The sequence below is a fragment of the Mytilus californianus genome, unplaced genomic scaffold, assembly GCF_021869535.1.
Source record: "Mytilus californianus isolate M0D057914Y unplaced genomic scaffold, xbMytCali1.0.p SCAF_2, whole genome shotgun sequence".
In the NCBI taxonomy this organism is placed as follows: Eukaryota; Metazoa; Mollusca; class Bivalvia; order Mytilida; family Mytilidae; genus Mytilus; species Mytilus californianus.
The window spans coordinates 95,716,645-95,741,841 of NW_026262668.1; the positions used below are offsets into that span (position 1 = coordinate 95,716,645).

At 32.8% G+C, this 25,197-nt stretch overlaps 1 protein-coding gene across 2 annotated transcripts; it reads left to right on the plus strand.

The window, feature by feature from the left end:
* The first annotated feature begins 2,840 nt into the window (after positions 1 to 2,840).
* LOC127730442 (chitin synthase chs-2-like) lies at positions 2,841 to 12,123 on the plus strand. 2 transcript variants are annotated; one of them, XM_052238861.1, is made up of 6 exons: positions 2,841 to 3,796; positions 5,616 to 5,771; positions 5,959 to 6,453; positions 8,121 to 8,332; positions 8,590 to 8,668; positions 11,285 to 12,123. In XM_052238861.1, exons 1-6 carry the CDS (start codon positions 2,929 to 2,931, stop codon positions 11,674 to 11,676), a joined length of 2,202 nt encoding a protein of 733 aa, XP_052094821.1. In that variant the 5' UTR covers positions 2,841 to 2,928; the 3' UTR covers positions 11,677 to 12,123. The 2 variants fall into 2 exon arrangements, with proteins under 2 accessions (XP_052094821.1, XP_052094822.1); XM_052238862.1 differs by lacking the exons at positions 2,841 to 3,796; positions 5,616 to 5,771 and adding an exon at positions 4,299 to 5,226.
* Positions 12,124 to 25,197: the final 13,074 nt, after the last annotated feature.

Below are 25,197 nucleotides of genomic sequence, written 5' to 3' on the forward strand. Positions count from 1 at the left end.
TTATCTGTGGAAAATACCAGGATTTCTGTTATTAGGTGTGTTACACTCAGGGATGATTTTTTCCTTGTTTTCAACTGGAATGGTAAGTGAATAATTTTTTTTAAAGCATACGATTCATTTTATTGTTATGTATTTTTGTATGCCCTCGCTGTAGCGGTGGGGGCATTAAGGTTTACCCTTGTCCGTCCGTCCATCCGTACGTACGTCCCGAAATTGGTTTCCGTTCTCTCACTTTAGTTTGCCTCAACCAAATGTTATGAAGCTTATACACAATGCTTCTTACCACAAAACTCAGATCAAGTTCGAATTTGGGTAGCGTAACTTTTGCCGTTCTGGAGTAATGCCCATTTATAACGTTATATGCAAGCGGGGGTATCATCTGTGTCCCATGGACACATTCTCCATTTATGTGAACATAGCTTTTGTGCCTTCTGTTTTGTGTTTTTTAGTCATCTTTCATTAATTCTTGTGTTATTGTTTTTTTATTTAAGAGTATATTAATCTCCAAATTCTGTAAACTGTATCGGTTTAAATCTCAAATTTAAGATAAAAACATGTCAATATCTTTATAGATACATGTTTGTTTGATGTGAAAACCATTTATAAGTTCTACGAAAATTTTTACGATATTAACACACACAGATATCATCGATTACGTATTCTAAATGACACAAAATACTACAAAGTTCAAACTTACAATTAAAATGTTGCAGTTACGAATGTTGCAGTTGTCAAAACTCAAATTTCAAGGGTCAGACAAAGTCTAAACAAACTGACCTTATGATAAATATAAGCTCAAATTAATGTTGGAAAAATACAAATTTAAAAGGGTGGACAATTGTACAGACATATCTAAACACTATAGTTACTAAGATGTCTGGTTCGAAGAAACCTTTAATTGAAAATAACATATACTATATACCATACCATTTTACCAAGTTAAGTGCTTTTCATATACACTCAGATAATTTCTTTTAATTTCTATAGTGTATCTTTTTTTTTTATTCCACGTTTTTCCAATGATCGAGATAAAAAAAAGAAGAGGGTCGAGAATTCAATAATCTAGTTAAAAATTGCCACATATTTATATGCCATTCCCAAGTATAAAGTTATTTTGTCTTATGTGTCGTTGGTTGGTTGTTTGTTGTCTCATTGAGATATCTCCTTAATTTCATATGCTTATTATTTTTTTTAAGAAACATGTTAACCGATCAATATACGCTTTAATCCTACGATTATTTGCCTAGTAATTGTAAAGGAAAGTACTAACATCGAGGTTTAAAAACAGTAAACTAGTCCACACTAACATGATGCTAAATCTGACCCACCATGAATGGCAATAGCTGCTCATTATTGAAGGCCATACAATGTTGTTAATTATTTTTAAATCTTTTGATGTTATACGGAATTTCTCTTTCTTTCGCATAACACAGTTGAAAGTAAAAATCACATTTACAACAATGATCGTTTCGAAACAAACAGGCAAACAACAGTAAACACAAAAGCACACAGAAAGTCCAATAGTAAAGAAACACCAATATTGCGACAACTGTCCATCAGAGACATAATGACGTAGAAGTTAGTAACTATAGATAATCATACAGCCTTCACAACGAGCAAAACCCATACCGCATAGAAAGCTTTAAACGACCCCGACATGACAAATGTTAAACAATTCAAACGTATAAACTCACGGCCTGATTTATGTTCAAAACAATAAAAGAAAAAGAAATATGATATACAGCAACTAGCGACCACCACTGAATGACAGGCTTCTGACTTGGGACAGGTAAATACAGAATATTTATGATTAATCATGTTTGCGGGTCCCATTCCTTCCCTAACCTAGGACAGTGCTGTAACAACAATATGAGAACTATGCAAATCAGTTAAAAAATATTTGACTCATCAGATTGACACAAAGCACACACAACAAATAAGAAAACGACTTAAGACACAAAGTACCGATCTCAGAGTACTCGCAATTATTAAAAGCGAGAACTAATAAAAAAATCAGCAGTCTGCTTTGCAGCAGTTAACATTATTGTTAAAGGGATATGGTATTAATTATGTTATTATAATTATACTTCATATACATAGGTCTTTTTGTTTTTGTTTCAGAAGAACAACACAAAAACTACTCGTTTCATACACACACTATTGGTATTAGTTTTTCTAAGCTGCATAATTGCTTGTTTTGTACTGCTGGTGACTACAGACAGAATGACGGCAACAGAATCTGGATTAACATTTTTCTTCCTGGTCACAATATCAATAATTATTACTCTTAAATATCAAAAATTTATACATACAACAGTAGACAGAGGGACTCAGAACTCCGCTTTACTATATATTATTTTGAAGATGCTAACTTGTGTGTTTGCTGTTTACTTTTTACAACGAAAATCAAGTACGAATGAATTGATATCATTAAAGTCATTTTTCGAGACTTTGTATTTGCCGAATACAAAAAATCTTTGTCTCTGTGTTTCGATCTTGCTGACTTCATTTCTGTGTCAGTGTATTAAGTATTTCAATGCCAGAACTAAAGTTGCAAGATATGTTGTTCATTTGCCCATATATTTGTCGTCAATTATAATGTCATCTATACTGGTGTTAACGTTTTCGTCAGTGATAGATATATCCCACATTTCATGGGCTAGTACTATAGGTCCATTTTCTAAAGAAATCAAAGTAAGTGCAGACAATATTGCACTGTACGGAACTGTAGCGGGACTACTTTTTCTACCGATATTGCTAGATATATTGAATGACAGAATTATACTGTCTAACGAGTTTAGTATGTATGAAGCCGTTTTGACAACACAGCATTTATTAAGTAGGACCTATAATACAATAAAAGCAACATCATTTAACATACCAGGTAACAATAAAAGAAATGACAGACGAGTATTTATATGTACTACAATGTATCAGGAATCACAAATAGAAATGGACAGATTACTGGCTAGTATAAGAAATGTTTCGGTTTCAAAGCTTTTGAAAAGAGAAAACGTCGTTTTAGAATCCCACATATTCTTAGATAATGGTGCTGATGGACAAAATATTAAGCAGTTTGGTCTTCAGTTACTGGGCTTAATTGAAGAAAATTTACTTACAGATAGAGATCAAGGGGTTATGTTATATACACCATACGGAATACAGCTTTCATGGAAGATTGACAATGAAATGCCGTTATTTGTTCACTTGAAAGATGTATCTAAGGTCAATGCAAAAAAACGCTGGAGTCAAGTAATGTATATGAAGTATGTTTTGAACTATCGTTCGTCTAATTTTCGGAAGTCATCTGAAAATATGTCGAAAAATTGCTCCTACGCAAGTTTGCTTTCTGTAGAATCAATGTATTCGTCTAATGAGAAACGCAAAGCCACTCAAAATAATTTGACAGTTCCTGACAACAAATCCAAGTCGCTGATAAAAGGTAATGAATCTGAGATTACCAGTGTTGAAACAGAGACGATAACCGTGCCCTACGTCGAAATATTTATAGGCGATACGGGCTCAATTGAAAAGCTTTCGGTTAAAAATGGATTATCAAACAGTATATACACCATAACAGATTCACAACAAATATATCATGAAGAGTTTGAATTTGATTGTGACGATTATATTCTGGCAACAGATGCAGACATAACCTTTGTGGATACAAGTATCATGGATGTTCTACACGTGTGTGAATCTGACCCGAAGATTGGAGCGGTCTGTGGTAGAACACGCCCAAAAGGTGTTCATATTCACCCTATTGTTTGGCTACAGATGTTCGACTATGCTAAAGGTAAATATTTTGTGTATCAAAATGAATATGTTTACCTTAGTTTTATTAGTATTGTCAGTGATCCCGTAAAGTGAACAAGTCTAATCCTGTCACATTCTGTATGTGCCTGTATTTTAGGAGCTTGTAATTCAGTGTTAGTCGTTAGGTGCTGTCTATCATATTTATGTCTTTTGTCTTTTGACTTTTTATGAGGTTTTTTTTTGTTCTGTCTGTCGATCATGATTCATGCAAGCCCTTCAACTGATTTGTGCAGATTGTTCTTATGGTGTGCTGTAACACCACTGTCCTAAGTTCTAAGATGGTTGGGTCCTCACAAACATGTTAAAAAATGTCACATTCTGTGTCTATCTAAAACCAGGAATCAGTAATTCAGTGGTTGTTGTTGGTTCGGACGCACACTATGTATAAAGTGTTATCTATATCTTATATGATTAATACAAGACAGCAACCTATATATAGGGTACTTGTTCTAGATTTCGCCTTTTTTTGGACAAAACTGAAACAAAAGTTTAAAAAAATGTCATATATTGGTAATTTCAAGAAAATGTTAAAAAAAATCAATTGCGCATTGTTAAGATCCGTAGGGTAACCTATAGTTTCTAACATTCACGTCTTTGGTCTCTCAGACAGAAGGAAATAACCGGACTGTTGACATTGTGTAATAGATTTTATTTTTTTCAAAATCATCTATCTTAGTTTCTATGTTTGATTTTTAATATAATTCGAAATATACTTCTCGAATTTCAAAACTAAGTTAATAGATGAATTAAATATATCAATGAAATTATAATAATAAGCTGACGTCATTACGTGAATTCTAATATATTCACTTCGTTAATCGTAAAGTAATGCTTATACATGTTTCCTTTTAAAAATATATGTCCAGTACTATTATTATTATATATAAAACGTTTTAAAGATAAACGAATGGTGGTTCAAGTTGCCTCAATTTAAATAATTCTTGAGGTTCAACTAGATAAACAATAGGGTGTGTTTGCACAGTAAACTTTGAGCATCTTTGTTAATTTTCTTGTAATTATGCCTACGACAATTGGAACATAACCGTGGTAATCTTTGATATATATATTTTATAACGGTCAGTCAAATCATGATGGCTTTTTTTAAAGGAATAACTTCAACGTTACCATTGGAAACACTAATTTATATAGCTTCCATGTAGCAACCCTGCACCAATAAAATCATGATAGGAAACGAAAGCAAACTAGTAGTTCATAACCTTTACCTCAAAAAAGTTGTACATGATTGTCAATTTTGTTTTTCATAATTCATATGGCAAAATGTTGATTCAAGAAGTCAATCAATAGTTGTTCACATTAGTTGGCGAAGCTTAGCGCAATTGTTGTCGGAATAATGGCAGTACAATTCGAAGTAAAGAATAAACCATTGTCGTTTGCCTAGAATAAAATATCGTATGTATCCTTTTAACAATTTCACAATTTTGTTCTTGGGTTCAAGCAATAGTTCAAATAATGAATATTCTGAGATTTTACACGTGTTTTATAAATATTGACCATCAGTATAATCATACTGTTGTATTTAGCATTGACTATGCGAAATAGTAGTCTCGGATGAAGACAAAGTGCAGCCCACTCCGGGCTGTGAACTATGTCTTCAACTTTGGTTTGTAGTTTCGCTTAGTAAATGATAAACACAAATTTATTTAAAAATAAATGGTAATTGTAGGCATATGCACTATCATATTTTGTTTTGAGCAATTTCCTTTCTTATTAGTGCACTGCACTTACATTATTCCGGTATCCTATTCTGATATTTTAATTTCGAAATATTGTACTTTTAGATTTCTGGACAATTAAAAGTTCGCAGAACATTATTGGCTCAGTTATGTGTTGTCCAGGATGTTTTAGTATGTATAAACTGAATGCTGTTAGAGAGATTGTTGACGAATATTCGGGACCAGTAGAAAACATGACAGATATTTTTACAAAAGACAACGGTATAAAAACTGTAAAATATTTTGACGACATATTTGCAATATTCAACATTTCAATTTTCTTCAAAATTAGTCCCCTATATAAATGTCCGTAAATCCATAAAGAAAAAAAAAAGATTTTGTATTAAAAGAGACAAATAAACATTGACGCGGTTTAATTTGTTTTGGCATATTCAATTTATTATTTCAGGTGAAGATAGATGGATGTGTACGTTATTGATGTTGAAAGGATGGAAATTAAGATATTCTAGTAATGCTAGGAATACTACGTTCTGCCCAGAAGATACGTATGAGTTCATGAAGCAACGTCGTAGATGGTTACTGTCAGATTATGCAAACGCCATATTGGTTATTCGGAAACTCAGAGCCTTGCTATCCACAAATGATGCATTTTCTGTTCTTTATGCCCTATATTTGTTGGAACTATTTCTCATAATGCTTTTATATCCTGGGTCTACAATCGTAATGATGAGTCTCGGTTTGGAATTGGCGACTGGTGCACCTCTCATCGTTGTAACTCCTGTGATAGTTGCCATAGTTGTTGCCTACTGCTTGATGTTACTCAATGAAGTCGTTCCAACAGTACAGTTGATTATCACAAAGATGTTGATCATGGTCTTAGGAGCAGGAACAGTCTACATATTTGTAATTTCTACTGTTATTATTTTTAAAGACTTGGCAAAAGGTAGGTACACAAAATATAGCATAACATTGTTTAACTTGCATACAATGAAAATTACACTTTCGTAGTTTGTTAATAAACATTAAGAAGGCCGTAGAAAGTTTCCCCGTGCTTGATATGTATGCTCTTCTGTATTTTTAAAGTTATGGTGTATTTATTCTTGAGATAACTTCTCTTATGCGTGCCACATCATTCTCTCAATTTTAGGACAATTTGTATACTAAAATTTTAATAGACACACACCACCTATTCTTGGTCCTCATTCCTATCCACATTAATTTTTTCACTTCAAAACATTTGATGGAAGCGGGATCAATATATCTGTATTTATACATCAGACCGTACTGCACTGGTTACCGGAATTTATATACATCAAACCAGGCACTTCATATCTGAGAAACAGGCTATATATGCCCTCATTTTTAGAATTCTTTCATAATTTATTATTGAAAATAATCAGTAAATTGTGCTTTCTACAAGGATCACCAGTCCTTCACCTTTCAAATCATACCTTAATTACTAAAATATATGCTACATAGTTTCAGATCTACACCTATGCGTAGGAACTATTTTGTTTTAAATATGTACTATTTTCCATTATTTTCTGTAATTATCGGGCCCGATTAGGTGGTGTTACAACATCTTACAAAATCTATCCAAATTATTTTTGCAAAGAATTCCGCTCTGTTTGCTTTTTGTGTGTGTTTTTTTCTTCTTTTTTTTTGCTGTGCTTGTACCGATTTTGTGTCATGGATGGATACCCAATATCCTTTGTTTTTCTATAAGAGGGAAATGGAAAATAAAATACAAATAAGATTATGATAGTCTTTCTGAATTATGTCTTGCATCAGACATGATTTTAGAAATGAACAAAAGTTTGTCAGCACATGATAGGACCGGTTTGCTGACATCGACCATGACTGCAAAATATTTTCTTAACTAATATCTATTGTACACAGTTTGAAAGCTGAATAACGGCTTACAACAGCCTACAACGAGGGGCGCTAAAAACCCTCTAATTATCTTAAATCGCAAATATTATCTAGTATAAGGTAAAAGTGGTTCCATGGTTATTATAATTTTACCTGAAAGTTATAATAAGTTTGAGATTTTGAAACTGTATTAGCCAATCAATACCAAAGTACTATGTACCTTTGTTTTCCCTTAAAATAAACACAGCATTGCTAATAAAATGTAGTTCGTCAATTTATGAATACCAGATGTGGGTACACGCCACCAGAGCAGCAAGCGAACAAAACAAATATCTCAAAAGACATCGGAAGGTGAATAATAGAAACAAAACAACATCATGTTTTTTTTCCGTAATAGGGTTTTTAACTATTGTCTCTGTCTTATGTTAAGCTGTAAATCCGCTACGATAAATTTAACAGGGACTGCCAAAGATCTGCTATCAATATCAAACTTCCTAAAAGACATACACATTAAAAGACATGACGGACTGATGAATTCTCGAATGAATAGCGTATGAACATGTGCTATGTATATGGAATTTTACAGACCATAAACATGAAGATAATTGCAAACCAATGTATACTATATATAGTAGTATATTTAAATAATCAGTATATTTATTTTCATCTGTTAACGTATATATCAGTATATATCATTCTGCAGTATATTCTATCAATTTTTATACTTCTACAAACTAGGCTTCCAAGTTGGACATTTCGAGCACGCAGAAGGTTTTTTATTTATGCTTATACTTGGTAGTTACATCTATGGAGCTATGCTATACCCAACAGATATATGGATATTGATAGCGGGTGTCGTCTATTTGTTCTTTATTCCATTTATGAATATGATACTACCTCTCTACGCTATCTGTAATATTGTGGATCAATCATGGGGAACACGTGATAATGTAAGTAAATGCTGATACATAAAACAAAATTTCAAGATGTTTAAGTCTGATTATATTTGTAAATCCTTCCATGAGTTTCATTGATTTGATACCATTTTCAAAAAGATTTTTATTTCAATCATCTTTAATAACACAAAAATTATTACACAATTTAAAGTAAGATTTCAATACAAAGACATAGGAATAGGGTTGTTGAATACTTCTATAGTAACACATATGATAATATATGTATACGCTTATCAATTTTTATGTTTTAGCAAACTGCCACTGTACCAAAATTTCTTCACTTACCGAAAATTAAACGGAGAATGAAGAAACGACGGAAATTGCAACAAGGTACTTGTGTTTTACATCTTCAAACGTAAATTATAATACAAAAATTGTCAAAGCGTACATGAAATAGTCTATTCGTTAACTCGTATTGTTGCTTTGCTTTATGTTAACGTTTACCTTCTATATTTTATTTGTATAACAAAATGAGACTTAAGGATGAACTAGAAGTTAACATTTAGTCATTATTAATCTACGATGGCACGTGGTAGGGTTAAACTAATCCAATAGCCAAAAGCGGATTTGTTTTAGATTGATTCTGCATTAGAAGATATACGTATACTCGACATGGAATTTCTAGAAAAACAATTCATTAAAAATAGAAACTTCTTGGTGCAGTGATTACCCGAAGGGTTGTCTGTGGTATAGAAATATTGTCATCCCTGGCTAATTGGGGTGTCTGTTTGACCCAGTGTGATGTATAATAAATACTCATCTACGTCTAGTCGGAATGAGAACGTTAAATAAAGGCAACAGTAGTATACCGCTGTTCAATAGTCATCAATCGATTAAGCGAAAAACAAATCCGGGTCACAAACCAAAACCGAGTCAAACACATCAACTATAAGAGGAAAACAACGGAACAACAGAAACACTGAACTGCAACAAAAACAAACGCCAACATATATAGAAACGGACTATTTGATTACAACTGCCATATTCCTGACTTGGCACAGGACATTTTAAGAAAAAATGGTGGGTTGAACCTGGTTTTATGGCTAGCCAAACCTCTCGCTTATATTGCAATGTTATAAATACCGCTAAAATGACAACATTATGTGACAGGAATACAGTACAAATAAACGCAAGAACACTCAGGACAGAGAAACACATAAATAAATCAGATGCCTCGTATACGGAGTACACCACACTCTCAACACATTAACCCTTGCAACTACTTTGAGGGGTCTGTAGTTGACCTGCTGCATTGCCAAATGTCTGTCCCTCATCTTGAATAAGATGAGATGTTCAACTTCACGTTTCGAAACAACAATCCATCGTGGAGTGATTTGTCCAATTAACATAAATTAAGTAGAATATTGTCAAGTCCGTATATTTGCCCACTCATGCAAAAACGGATATGAAAAATGAAATATTTTGTTCAAGAAAGATTTAAAATTTAATCTAAGATATTTTTTTTGTACATGTATGTTTGGCATTGTAATGATTTGTTACTAATGTCTTTGCCTGGTTTCATCCGACGGATATAAGTGTGAAGTACACTTGTACAATTTCGAAATAACCAGAAGATTTGAGTTTCGTTCATAACCGATCCCATGGAGCTAGAATTGAACGTTACAGCAGCACCTCAGTTCACCCTCCGTTTTTTGTAGGGTTCGTGTATTTCAGTAATGTTTTGTTATTGTTGTTTGATCTTCGGTCGTTTTTAATTTTTGCCATGTTATTATTATTGTTCGTTTTTATTGGATTAATGATTTTTGAATCCTTCCTAGGTACCTGATCTCTCTTGTTTTGACACGAAACCAGACATTTACCTGTTTATTCATACCACACAATCGTTTCGAGTTTTATTTCTTCAAAAACAATTTTTTCGTTTTCTTAATGGCAATTTGAAAAATACCCACACAAACTTGTCAATTCGTGCTGGAGATCACAAAACCATTCTGTTGTGAGGATGATAAAAATCAGTCTAATCAGAGTACACATTCTTAGTCATGTGATAAAAGAGAATCCACACACAGCAGAAAATACATTTCAAAAACTGATATCAAAACAGAAAAGAATGACTTTTCAAGTTTTTCATAATTATATTGCGGAGAATGTGAACACAGCTTCTGTACTTTTGCGAATATGGAAATAAATCCGCACTGAGAAATGATAACTTTAAATGAAACAGTGTCCATATAAATGACAATTGTCTATCAGAACTCTATGTTGTTACGATTTAGATTTTTTTGTAGTGCAATCGCTTTGCTTTGTTTTTAGTCCCGTCGAACAGAAAAAGATACAAATGTGTACCTTTCATATTCATTATACAATGTAGAAAAGTGACGAAACTATATTTTCATCAAACTTCGAAGTCGATTTGCATAACAACATGTATACATGTATACGATAGTAACATGCCTTTTCGGGTATAATTATTGGGCGTTGTAGTCTCACTAGTATCAATCATTCGAGCGATAGGAAAACACAAGAATTATATCAATTGAATGTCGAATCAATGGAAATTGAATTTTATATTTCAAACTGAAGAACGAAGACAAAATTTCCAAATCTAAATCGATATTAGGTGCCCGGAATCTATTTGAATTGTCCATTTAATTGAGTGGAAAGATGCTTTAAATGTGAATACAATGAATTTTAAATCTTGTTGCACTAAAAAAAAATATACTGAAACAAAATATATTCATATTTATTTAAAAACTATCTGTTTTAATCGCTCTATCTTTTATATATATAATAATAGAAAATAGAAATGTTTTATGGATTTTTATTTGGTCTGATGTCATCTCACAATGATTACGAACATTTGTTAAGAGAATATTATTGCATGCATGTATTTTTATTGGACAGGTGTTTATTGTATTTTTTCGTCATTTTTCTTTTCATTTTGTTAAATTTTTGGTCAAATTTTAACAAACTTTGTTTTTTTTTCAGTTAACACAACGTCACTTAGAAGTTTGAGTGCATCATCTGTTAGTTTGAGTGACTATAACCAATCTGAATTTGAATTCTGGGAGGAACTTGTCTCCAACGTTGTCGGATCGTCCGTATCAAAGGGACTATCAAACGAAGACAGGATATTAGGATTGAAAAGGTTGAGAAAGAAGGCGTTGATATTCGTTTTTTTTACTAATCTGATTGGCATAATTGCACTTTTAGGGCTTTATGCGTTTTTGTTGCAGACTTTTAGTAGAAAATTCACATTTACCATTATAATGGCAGTAACTCTAGGGTTATCACCCCTTATTCAAATATCCGGTAGTACTGTGTACAGAATTGATGATACCTTTAATCGTATAGGTCGATGGATTAATAATATAACGTAAAACTGAAGAAATCAGCAATAATATAAGGATTCATATTGAGATATCGAGGATATTTTACTGCTGGACGGATGTTGTTACATCGTGATTACTTTTAACATTCATATTGAATTAATTTCAACTGTCTACTTATCGGGTGAAACTTTATCTTGTATCACCATAATTTGTGAAAAAGAGGCTATCAAAGTTAAAGCAAGAAACATTATCTTGAATATTTCAGTAAACCCGGTCATATTTGGCATAAACATGATCAATCGCGTCAAATGCTTGTTTCATTTTCTTTCATTTTTATAACCAAGATTGAGATAAATATGTCATTTAAGCGTAGCATGTCTTCCAAACTTTTCAGAGGGATAATGTTTCTGTGATGGGACTATATGTGAAATATGCCAATTTAGTTCTTCAGCAGATTTGCATCAAATGCATAAAGTTTGAGGCGCAAAGGCAAATACATATGACAATTTATAATAGAAATATAGATATCTGATAGACTAATGTCTTTTGAACACAAGAAAGATGTCTTTTTGGCAGTCTGATTAAGATCAAACTTCTCACTTGCTATCGTTTATTTATATGTCACGCGTGGGCGACATATCAGAAAACGGGAGCGCTGAGAGGTTTGACTTTAATCAGACTATTTTTTGGGGTAAAGTTTTGGCTCATAATTTGGAAGTTTTGTCAGATTTGCATCAAATGCATTACGTTTGAGGCCCAAAGACAAATACCTATGACAATTTTAAATATAAATATAGATACCTGAGAGACTAATGTCTTTTGAACACTAGTTACTTAATTTGCTGATAGCCACTTTTTTTACAAATTAAAAAACTGGATGGGTCTAAGATCAATCTTTAAAGACCCAAATGTTGCAAAACACCTGTCCTGCCTCCATGACAAATATGTTGTTGTCCCCGCAGATAAAGTCCCAAACAACATCGTTTTTGTGTGTAAATCACATTACTAAACTGCTTGATAAATGAATAAGATATTGACAATTCACTTGGAAACTCAACATATACCCCCACGACACTTACCAAGGAGGAGATCTTCCTTCACTGTACTGGATACCTAAACTACATAAGTGTCCTTACAAACAACGTTATACTGCTGGGTCTTCCAAGTTTTCCACGAAACCTCTTTTTAAGCCGGGCTTCAAATTTATTGTGAAAGTACCTATTCTTGAGGTGGCGTGAATCAGATGTGGATACTAAAAATTTTCAGAGATCTTTTAGAGTGTATACAATCTAAAGCTCTTTAATCTTGCAATATTATTAAAACATTTGACTTTTCTACACTTTACACAAGTATTCCCCATTCCAAACTTAAAGCTAAATTAAGTTGGTCCTGCTGTGTTTCATAAAAAAGGAAATGGCCAACGTAGATACAAGTATCATGTCTTAGGTAGGGCTAAATCGTACTTTGTGAAAAAACACTCTGATTCAAACAAAAGATTCTCTGAAACTGACATTTTCAAGATGCTTGATTTCTTGATTGACAACATATTTGTAAAGTTTGGAGGACGTGTTTTTCAACAAACAATCGGCATGTCCATGGGAACCAACTGTAGTCCTCTTCTTGCCAACTTGTTCCTTTATTCATATGAAGCTGATTTCATTTAGGAACTTCTTAGGAAGAAAGAAAGAAGTTAGCAGTATATTTTAACTTCTCTTTCCGCTATATAGATGATTGTTCTCTCACTACATAATTCAAAACTTGGTGACTATGTTGAACGCATCTATCCTATCGAACTTGAGATAAAGGGTACAACAGATACAGTTAAGTCTGTCTCATATCTTGACTTACATCTAGAAAATTAACAATAAGGGTCGGTTGTAAACAAAACTTTACAACAAAAGAGATGATTTCAGCTTCCCAACTGTGAACTTTTCATTTATATGTAGCAACATTCCAGCAGCGCCCGCATACGAAGTATATATCTCCCATTTGATACGATATTCCAGGGCTTGTATTTCCTATCATGATTTCCTTGATAGGGGATTGCTGCTCACAAGGAAGCTATTAAACCAAGAATTCGCCATCACGAGTTGGTTGACCGTTATGGAATATCTGTTTCACAGATCACAACGGATATGTTCCAATTGTCCAAACTACAATCCCGTCCCGTTTTCCCTGAATGTGACCTACCGAATTAGACTTGTCACCGGGTTTGTACTTACATGAGCAACACGACGTGTTGCTCAGTATTTGGTTGTCTATGCTGTGTTTTGCGTACTGTTGTTTGTCTGTTTGTCTTTTTACTTTTTTAGCCACGGTGTTGTTAGTTTATTTTGTCCAAGATGTAATTAATATATTGTCTTCCTTTAAGTTTTTCATAAGCCTTCGTTGATAATATGTTGTATAAACATAAACGGTACCAATTTTACTGCGCATTTCGACAAAAATAAATTTAACATTGCATGATTTCGATCTCCAACAAGAAGGCTTGTGTATTAATTTAACTGGCTAGAACCAACTGAATGAAATGCAAGTGACTAAATTTCATTTTTGTAACGTTTTATTTAACATACATCTATGAATTATTTAACATAAAATTCTTTTTCATTGTTTTCTTCATTATTTAACAAGACTGTAACTCACAAAAACGATAATGAAAAGAAACAACAACAAAATAAAAAAAATAAATAATAACATTTCATAACATGAAATAAGTAAAAAAAAAAAACAGTTTTTTACTCCTCCTCTTTTACCATATTGCATTTTACACCATAATTAAAATTGTTTTGAGAAATGGACAAAAAACAACGAATAAAACATGGTCCGGATAGCCTTAACTTTTCGCTAACTTAAAATGTGGTGGACTTCAACCAGTTTTACAAGCGCATAAACCCCAACCTTTATTGATCTAGACCGTATAACGTAAAGGTAAAATACAACAAAAACCTGAAAAGTCTAGGTTCCAACAGGACATGTTGACTTGAAGGACAAAATAAAAGTCGGTATATAATATGAAAGCATGGTCAAGATTTGCAGGCTACTACTAAAATAGCAACAGCTATTGCTGAATACTGAAGTTGAATCATTTTGACAGACATATTTTTTTTCTGATTTGTTCCACCTTTTGAAAATACAGCAGATTTTTCACAGATTTTGAAGTAGAATTACACTTTATTGCATTCACGATACGATACCAGATTTTTTCACGATCCGATAGCAATGCTTGACCACTGTTAGTTATTTTTTCACGATCATTTTTCTCGATATACCGAATGACATCCGTGTTAACAGGTGCCATTAGTGGAGCCGGAACTTGTCATCAGTGACAGTATTTGTAAAATTTCTGTGTTTGATTTATCAAATGATTTCATTTCTCATACTTGTGTTTTACTTTAAAGATACTATATTCCTAACACCTTCGACTTACGATAATTATAATACAAAACGGGAAAATATTTTGAGAGCTTCGCAGATATTCCAATCTAATAATACAAATTTTTAAAGCATATTTCTAATATACAATTGAAATCTATCTACCTCAAATTATCGTTTCTAGATTAGACACCAAAAGGGATCAATGTCTCTTTTGAACCTTAATATAAGAATTTCTCATGATAATCGTCATACTAAGATTCACGACAACATGATCACATTGATCACATTACCTGTTCTAAATATGAACTTTCAAGAATGTTCAGTCGGTTCCTTCTTGTCGAACCTTTATATAAAAGCCGGTTCAAAATGCGCATGTTTGCAGTGACGTCTAAGTTTTCAAATAATGTATTTTTTTCTTTGATTACAAAGGCGTTTACATATCGTTATTTTTTATGGAAAATTTCACTTAATTTCCACTTTACGGTTGTTGCATCTAAACATTCATATCAAATTTGTATGAAATGTTTGCCAATTAACGTTTTATAAAGCAAACATCATACAATCAATAAAACGATATGATAACTACTTTGACGGAAATCATATATATGAAGTCATATTACAATATGAAATAAACATAAAATAAACAGCTTATAAAATTTCATGCGTCCGAAACGCTTTTCTGAATTTACCTTCACCAGAAACGATCAAACCTTAACATTTGAAATCCTTCTATGTGTAAATATGCTGCAACATTAGGAGCTATATGACCAAAAAGGACATATACAATACAAAGTATAGAAATATTCGATTACAGAAAGGGAGTAATCTTAAAAATACACGTATTAACTTATGACCAAATATTATAAAAGAGCTATTTCATAGACTGTTTGTTTTCCTAACTGTTGATCTCTTTTTACGGAACTTTGCTTTTGAGATTTCTGCGATTTTTGTAAAACCGCTTTAAAATATGGAAAGAACACTTTATAAATGTATGCGCCTGAAGTGCTTTTTGGATTAATCTTCACCAGGAATGTTCAAAGTAATTTTGCGCCATTTTGGGGATTACATTTTTTTTTACGTTTGCGCGCATTCCTTTTACAGGTAATACAGGCAAATACAAAGATAATACATACTAAATATGTCGATAGTTTTAAAACAAACTAAGAGGGCTTAATACATCAGTTGTTGTACTTAGAAGTGAGAAAGAGAAAAGTATTTGATTGAACAATACCGAAAATAGCAGAAAGGAGAAATTGACAGAATTAATTTTCTCAAAGCATTGAGCTTCAAATATTCAGCATGCACCGACATGTAAAATCTATATTTTTACTCTTCAGATTTGCTATGTTTTTACATTTTATCTGTATATATTTTCAAGACTTAATGTTTGTGCATATTAATGAAACAAATTATCCAGCTGGAAACCCAACTTCCATCTTCTCGTCGTTGAGTAGGAGTAGTATAGAGGTGATTTCAATTAGTATTTGTGGGGGATTCAGAGTTGGATATTCGTATCGTCATCGCATTGTGACGTCATATACCGAAAGTGACGTCACCCATGAGGGACCAGAAAGGAGGAGTGCGCAGGTGTGACCGGAAATCACGTGACTGGAAATGTGTAATGCGCATGCATGACGACAAGTTACGTGACCGACTGTGTGAAATCGAAGTCGCTATCTTAGAGGGAAAGACTGTGCATGCGAATTCCCGGTATTTTTGTGAAAGGAATGGGCTTTAATTTTCCCGTCATTTTTTGTTCGAATTTCTCGGGTGTGTAGGTAAAGGGTATGGGTCTCGGGTTTTTACTATTGTAAAAATGTAACTACCGAGCGAAATAGTAGAAAAGGCTGCAAATTGAACTAACAGTTCTAAATAAAATAATTTATTATGCAGGAATATTAATTTCAATACGTTCAAAGTCAACTAATTCACACACAATTTTAATCAAGTCAAAGAACCTGCATAATGTCAGTGTTTAGACAAAAATAATAAATATCAATAAATATATGCTTCAATAACAAAAGAATAATTTCAAATTTGGGCCAGGGTTGGGCTGAAAATGTTTCACGGCAAAAACACCACCGTCAAGTGAAATGTGTAACGGAATTCACCGTCTGTTTACACTAATATTACTGGAAGATGTGTAAATAAATGCTAAAACAGCTTAACTTTAACTTTTTACTAAATTCACAAACCCAAACGTGAAATGAACAGGTCAGGAGAACGAAAAACAGACGTTCTCTGTGACAGTTAAATTTCAACTTACCAAGTTGTTTACGTTAGAAACAAAAATGTCATTCTCACGGACAATTTCCCGTAATTACCTACATTTTGCGGATCTCGTATACGCGTTTATTACACTGACAAATATGCATGACTATAAATTATATACAATAACTAGTTTTATTCCATAGTAACAATATTTCAATAAGCACACGCGGAATTAAATCCCGTATTTTATAAATATCTACTTTGTTGTGATAAGAACGACAACTCTTGCACAAAACATGGAGCTACGGTTTGGCGGAAAATGTATCAACACATTTAATTCTTCTGAAAAAGTTGATTAATAAATGTAATCAAGGCTAAAATGTGATTTCTCAGATCCGTCATACTATTACAAAAATTGGGCAAACTTAAATAATACGAAAGGAATGATATTTCACATGGAATCTTTAACTTGAACACGTAAGTCTTGACTTCCATGGACTTATTACAGTTTGAAAAGGAAAATATAATTTGAGGGAGTAAAGTAATTTCCCTGCCTAGCATTAACATGTTAGGGGAATAACCTGTAGCTGGATGTACAGTACTTCCATATTTAATTAACCAATATGTAAATCCAAATCATTAGCATTTTTATTTATAAAACTTCTAATCATGCCCTCAAGAGTTGCATTAAATCTCTCTTTAATGCCATTAGAGTAAGGTCTATAGGCTGTAGATCTTGTCTTGTGTGTTTCTAACAATTTGCAAACTTCTGTAAAAATTATACTTTCAAAATTTCTCTTGATCGGAGTGAAGTTCCAAAGGAATATCGAAACGGGAAATAAATTTATGGACAAGCTTTTTGGCAACTTTTTCAGGTGTGGAAGTGGGAACGCCTCCATCCACCTGGTAAAATGGTCTCCAATAACTAATATAAATCTATTATTTTGACGGGTATGGGGTAAAGGACCAATAACACCATTAGCAACACAGTCCATTGGGTAACCTACAGTGTAACTCTGTATAGACGCTTTAGGTTTCCTATTCAAAGCCTTAAATCGATTGCAAACAGAACAAGTGTTTACATGTAGTTGAATATCCTCCCCCATCTTGTTACAATGGAAATTTTTTTATATTTTTTCCTAAGTTTTATTTACACCAAAATGTGCAGAATACAAAGTATAATGACCACTTGTCCTTACTTCTTTCCTCAAGACATTAGGAACTAATAATTGATAACTTTCACCAGTTGGTTGTAATCGTTTCTGATACAAAACATTATATTTTTTGTAATCAAGAGATCATAATTTAGCCAATATTTTCTTGTCGATGGACTATATGAAGCAATTTCATCTCTGTATGGTTTACAATTATTATCTTGCCATTTATAGATAGGTCCTAAATCGTTATCCTCTCTTTGAAAATTTCTAATTCTTGTGTAGTGTTACCATCAAACCAATTTGAATCGATTAACTTAGAATTTTGACTTCTTGTGACAAATGTTAGAAACAAATGGGTTATCACTTAAATTAGTAACATTATCTACATCAGCTTTAGGATCTATCCAATCAGCATCCATAGATTTGCAAGTTTGACACCCATGATCTCTAACTCCCTGTTTAACATGGTCACAGAGTGATAGGTCATATTCGCGTCGTGAATGCGAGTCAGCATTTTGGTGTTTAAGCCCTGGTCTGTGTTGAATTTCAAAATTGTATTGTGAAAGGGTCTCAAGCCAACAAGCCAACTGCCCCTGTGGGTCTTTAAAATTAAACAGCCATCTTAACGATGCATGGTCGGACCTTAGCAAAGATTTTCGAACAACTTAGTAATGGCGAAACTGACGAATGAATGTAATGACTGCTAAAAGCTCGCGTCTAGTTACACTATATCGTTTTTGCGGTTTTTCGACCCATAGGCAATCACCTTTTCCTTCCCATTTTGAAGTTGTGGCAGTACTGACCCAATACCAATATAAGACGCATCATTATCTAAAATAAACTGACCTTCTGGTAAGGAATATGCCAAAATTGGAGCTTCAAACAAAGCTTTCCGTAATATTTCAAATGAACTTTGACACTCACTTGACCAATTGAAAGGAACATCTTTCCTGGTTACAAAGACCCAAAAATTGCTGAATTACCTTGACTGAATTTGGAACTTGCCATTTGCTCACTGATTCAACAATTTTTGTATTTGGACTAATGCCATTTTTACTAACAGTATGGCCTAAATAAAGGACTTGATCTTTAATAAACTCACACTTTGAAGGCTTAAGTTTCAAACCAACATTTTGTAATCTACGTAAAACTTGATCTAATTTATTAAAATGGTCTTCTAGATTTGAACTATAAATGATAATATCATCTAAATAAATCAAGAGGGTTTTCCATTGCATTCTATGAAAAATTAACTCAAAACATCTTTGAAAAGTTGAGGGAGCATTACAGAGTCCGAAAGGCATCTTAGTGTACTCAAAAAGACCATATTTTGTAATGAATGCAGTTTTATGCCGATCTTCTGGGAGCCATTGCCAACTGCCAATAACCAGACTGAAAATATGTTAGCGCCGGCTAGACAATCTAGGCACATAGATATATTTGGTATAGGGAAAGCGTTCTTGATGGTAGACTCGTTGAGTTTCATGTAATCTATGCACCATTTAACCGAGCCGTCTTTCTTACGAACCAAACAAATATTTGACCTCCATGCTGATGAAGAAGGTTTAATGACCCCTCTCCAATTAGTGTTTCAAATACGCCTCCTCCTCTCCTTCAAAATGTGAAGGTGTACGTGTCAAGGGTTTCCTAGTAGGTGCTGCCCCTGCAGTATCTATTTTATGTTTTATTATAAAATAAAACTGGAACCTTACTTGAGGAGAAATTCTCACTATAGTACGACATTTCCCAGATGAGGGGTCTGTGGAAGCTAAACTAAAATTTGCTTGAGAGCAACAAAAACAGGGGCAGGAGGATTTGACCCGAAGACAAAGGTATAGAGGTAGTACATATAGGTATAAAGTTGAAAGGAAAGGGGATTACCATTTGATTTTAGGGGAGGAGGATTTTAAAAATGAATAACGTATCCAATGAATAAAAGAAGCATGCGTAGCAACAGATGTCAATTTTGATGTCAAAAATGTTTTTCTCAACAGCTTCTCTGTTATATTTTCTTTAGAATTGTATGTAAATTGAAAATGATATAACAATTGTAGTCTTTGTATGAGGTATTTATGAGGATATGTTTACTTGAATGAAGTATATCGACTGAAGAGGAAGTCCTAGTCGATATACTTCTTAAAGTTGATATACCCTCGTGTAGACTTGATACAAGGGCTACAATTGTTACATTATTATTGCCGATACGCCAGAAATAGGACAGAAATTCATTTGATTAGCTGCTACAGCTGTGTCACAAAGTATTGAAGTTTTTAGATATTTTAAAGATAACTTTGCAATATCACTTTTCATTCTACCTTTGAAAATACAGATGAACATGTGACTCTTTCTGAACAAATCAAATTGGTTAGAATAAAGAAAATAGTAATATCATGTGTGAAAGTTAATAAAAGGATATTTAGTATACACAAGCATAATGCAACATATCGACATACATGAAAAAGTGTGACGGAAATATTTTGACGAACAGACAAACCCACAGACGGACAAGGTAAATGCAATATATCCTCACTCTAGGTATAATAAAAACATATTTACATAATAATAGTTCACATGGGTTTACTCTACCAGATTACATGTACATTGTGTATATTCACCCCTAATCTTTTCATAGTTAAAATCTACCAAGCAGGAAAAGGGAAATTATGTACATATTGCAATTTTGTCTGAATTACTGAAAGTTTAAATTTTTTGTCTTTCATCAAGTCTTCTTTTGAAAGTTCTCCAATATTAGGATTTATATATAGCATGGAATGCATTTCACAGAACTTGCACTTTTTGTTGAATCTGATGAATAACTAGACATAGTTTGAGTTTCTTCATGAGAACTGTCACGAGACTTTGACTCCATACTGGAAGAGTTAAACAGATTAGCTTCTTCTTCTGAATCACCCATTTCGTTGGAATGTCTTTTTGCGAAAATAAGAATAAATTTATTGACACAACAGCATATTTTATTGAAAGTAAAATACGCAAAAATCAGGATAAAATTATCAATATCTCTCTCTCTCTCTCTTCAGCATGTTTTTAGATTTTTTGTTTGTTTTGGCATGCAAGTGCGTTCACACAAGCCTCGTCTACATGTATACATTTATCCAAAATTGCACAGACGTTATGCCTAGATGTAGTCCACACCAGTCTCGTATATATATATATATTTATCTACAGGAAAACTTGTTCACTGCTATAAATATTGATGTAGTTGCGAAAAAATACAACAGTGTATAATATTTGGAGAATATACATTCACTTTTTGGCACAATTTCACACTGATGTAAATACATGTACTAATACATATATATATTGCGATTTTATCCAACGCGTTATATATACAAGTCTAAATTGAAAAAAAACGTTCAAACCTATGATTGCGTTGGATAAAAACCGCAATTTTTATAAGTGTGCATGAAAAACAAATTTCTTGGTAGAGGGGTCTAAATACAGCACAAACAACATTTTCCAAAAGACCAAAAAAGTGAAAAAGTACATTTTAACAAAACGCATTTGACTAGCAGGTCGAACAACGGATGTTCTTAAACCCTGCTGACTACCATTGACAATTGCCAAATAAACGGATCACCAGATGTAACAAAACGGATGTAAATTATAAATTTAATACCAAACAGAAAACAATAAACTTGCGGAATAGATGGTATACCGCAAACAAAAGGTGCAAAAATTTGTTCACCATATCCGGATTTCGACAATTAATGTCTCTTCAGTGATGTTAGGAATCGAAACGGTATTTGGAAGGCCATATAATTTACCTCAATTTAGGATAGACTCTGGAATTTTGAAGAGTCACAATAGGATGAACGGATCATATAAACCCGAAGGCAAATATAATACAAGCCCAAACGACAAAATATATAAACAAGTCTAAATTGAAAACAACGTTCAAACCTATGATTGCGTTGGATAAAAACCGCAATTTTTATTCGTTTGAAGGCAAAACAAATTTCTTGGTAGAGGGGTCTAAATACAGCACAAACAACATTTCCCAAAAGACCAAAAAAGTGAAAAAGTATATTTTAACAAAACGCATTTGACTAGCAGGTCGAACAACGGATGTTCTTAAACCCTGCTGACTGCCATTGACGATTGCCAAATAAACGGATCACCAGATGAAACAAAATGGACCTTAATTATGAATTTAATACCAAACAGAAAACAATAAACTTGGGGAATAGATGGTATACCGCAAAAAAGGTGCAAAAATTAGTACACCATATCCGGATTTCGACTATTAATGTCTCTTCAGTGATGTTAGGAATCGAAACGGTATTTGGAAGGCCATATAATTAACCTCAATTTAGGATAGACTCTGGAATTTTGAAGAGTCGAAATAGGATGAACGGATCATATAACCCGAAGGCAAATATAATACAAGCTCAAACGAAAAAATATAAACAAGTCTAAATTGAAAACAACGTTCAAACCTATGATTGCGTTGGATAAAAACTGCAATTTTTATACGTGTGCATGCAAAACAAATTTCTTTGTAGAGGGGTCTAAATACAGCACAAACAACATTTTCCAAAAGACCAAAAAAGTGAAAAAGTATATTTTAACAAAACGCATTTGACTAGCAGGTCAAACAACGGATGTTCTTAAACCCTGCTGACTGCCATTGACGATTGCAAAATAAACGGATCACCAGATGTAACAAAACGGATGTAAATTATAAATTTAATACCAAACAGAAAACAATAAACTTGCGGAAAAGATGGTATATATATATATATATTGATTCAGTTGTGATAGTATACGTAAAAGACACTGAAAACATTTTATAGTTTTGAATGTTTTTTTTCACCTGATTACTATGATAAGGCGGAAGTTTGTTCTTATTTTAAGAGAGGGGCACTCCGCATATATTTATATGTGGATGTAGCGACATCTTCTTGCTTTTAACTAACTATTTTTACCACAACTTTGTATAAGTTTTATATTCATATACATTTTATTATCATATGATATGATTAATTAACATGTCTATTTTCAGGATCTCCGATTCATGCAGTTTGGCATGTTTGTTAGCGGTATTCTTGAAGGGCCGATATAACAAAGTATATCACTGGATTGAGCTCTCTGTTTAAGTGTATTATTAAAGTTCTTTGCATTGAGCTCAATTCACTGTTATGGAAATGCATTGTTTGTAAAATTGAGATAAACATACAACTATATCTACATATGAACAACTCTAAAGTAAGATCATTGAAATTGTCAGCACAAGGAATTATTGAAACAGCATCCATAGAACATATAAAGTAGTTAAAGGGAGATTACAGATTTTATTTACATTTAAACCAAACTTTTTGCATCAAGATAGCCAAATAAAAAAAAGGCATTGAAATATACAAAACATTGCTACCTGGAATTGGTGGTTTTGTAACACTTACTTTTTTAACATATGGACAAAACTCACATTGCCTAGTCAGTTACTCAAATTATCTTTCATTGTTTATCATTCATTAATTGATTTCTTAATTAATTAATTTGTGTTAATGTTAATCACCAGATTACAGCACTGTTTATTTTTTTATACCACAACAAAACTTCAACCTACAGGTTTCATTTATATTTTTATCAACATTACAAAAACATTGAAACAAGAATAATTCAGCAATACCTTTTTCATTTCAAATACAACAGAATCATAGTTCATATTTCTTTTAGTCTACACTATTTTTCATAATTTATTTCTAGATATTATAATCATAAACAAATAAATTGGATATACCATGTTATTAAAATTATTTCATACTGGTAAATTTTTCCTCTATATAACTTCAACCAGGCCTTGGAGAATCTAACAAAAGAGACATTTTCAAAGACAGAATTAAAATACATGTGTAATACAACAGGAGTGTACTTTCTTGCTCATCTAGCCCCATGTGCCTGCCAGGTATTATCATCACTTTGAACTATTAGACATTTTCTAAGAAACAATTTCGAACATTTAAACGAAATCTATCACTTATGATACTGGTATGATCCTGAACTAATTTACAGTTTCAAGTAAGAAATGACCACCACAGCAGACAAAAATAGAACCATACAAGAAGAACATACCTACAGGTTATCTTCAACCATCTTGCATATTAAAATCACATAATGCAGAAATTGAGCTAATGTGTTCCTGTACTAATTTTGAGTTTTTGCTTTTATCCAAAAGCAAAGTAGTGGAACATATTTTAACAGATTCATTTGGTAATGCATATATCATGTACAAATAGTGTCCCCTCCATGACAATCTTGAACATAAAAACTAAATATTGAATAACCGACACTGCAAGCTTTTAGTGCTTGGTACTGGTCTAATATTCAGGATGGCTGTCACTGTGCAACACAATTTAACAAAGAACACTATGGAAAAAAAAATAGAAAACTTTTTTTGTTAGAAAACACTCAAACATTCAAACATACTATCCACACTGATCTGTGTCCACATTTGTTTTCATAACGAAAAGAATTCGTATTTTTATATTATATATACATAGCTACGCAATATGTAATAAAAACTATTATATATATTGTATCGGAGCCTATATAGATTGGCAAACCACTTCTGTTATACCTGGTTTACTTGATCGGCATCAACATCAAATATGCCTAGAAATAATAAATGAATCAAATCTACACCAAATTATCAACACACCAACAAGAAAAGAACGAATTCTTGATTTTATCCTTATTAATAATACTCCTTATATAAACAAAGTATCATCTTTTGGGCTAAGTGACCTCGATATTGTGAACGCCGAAGCAGACATCTGACTTAAAGGATCAGAGAAACATCACGTAA

Excerpts from the sequence above, each read along its gene's own strand:
- LOC127730442 (XM_052238861.1), top strand. The coding sequence starts at position 2,929 with ATGTATCAGGAATCACAAATAGAAATGGACAGATTACTGGCTAGTATA. Across the intron at positions 5,772-5,958 it reads TATTTTTACAAAAGACAACG|GTGAAGATAGATGGATGTGT; the intron begins GTATAAAAACTG and ends TTATTATTTCAG. Across the intron at positions 8,333-8,589 it reads CATGGGGAACACGTGATAAT|CAAACTGCCACTGTACCAAA; the intron begins GTAAGTAAATGC and ends TTTATGTTTTAG.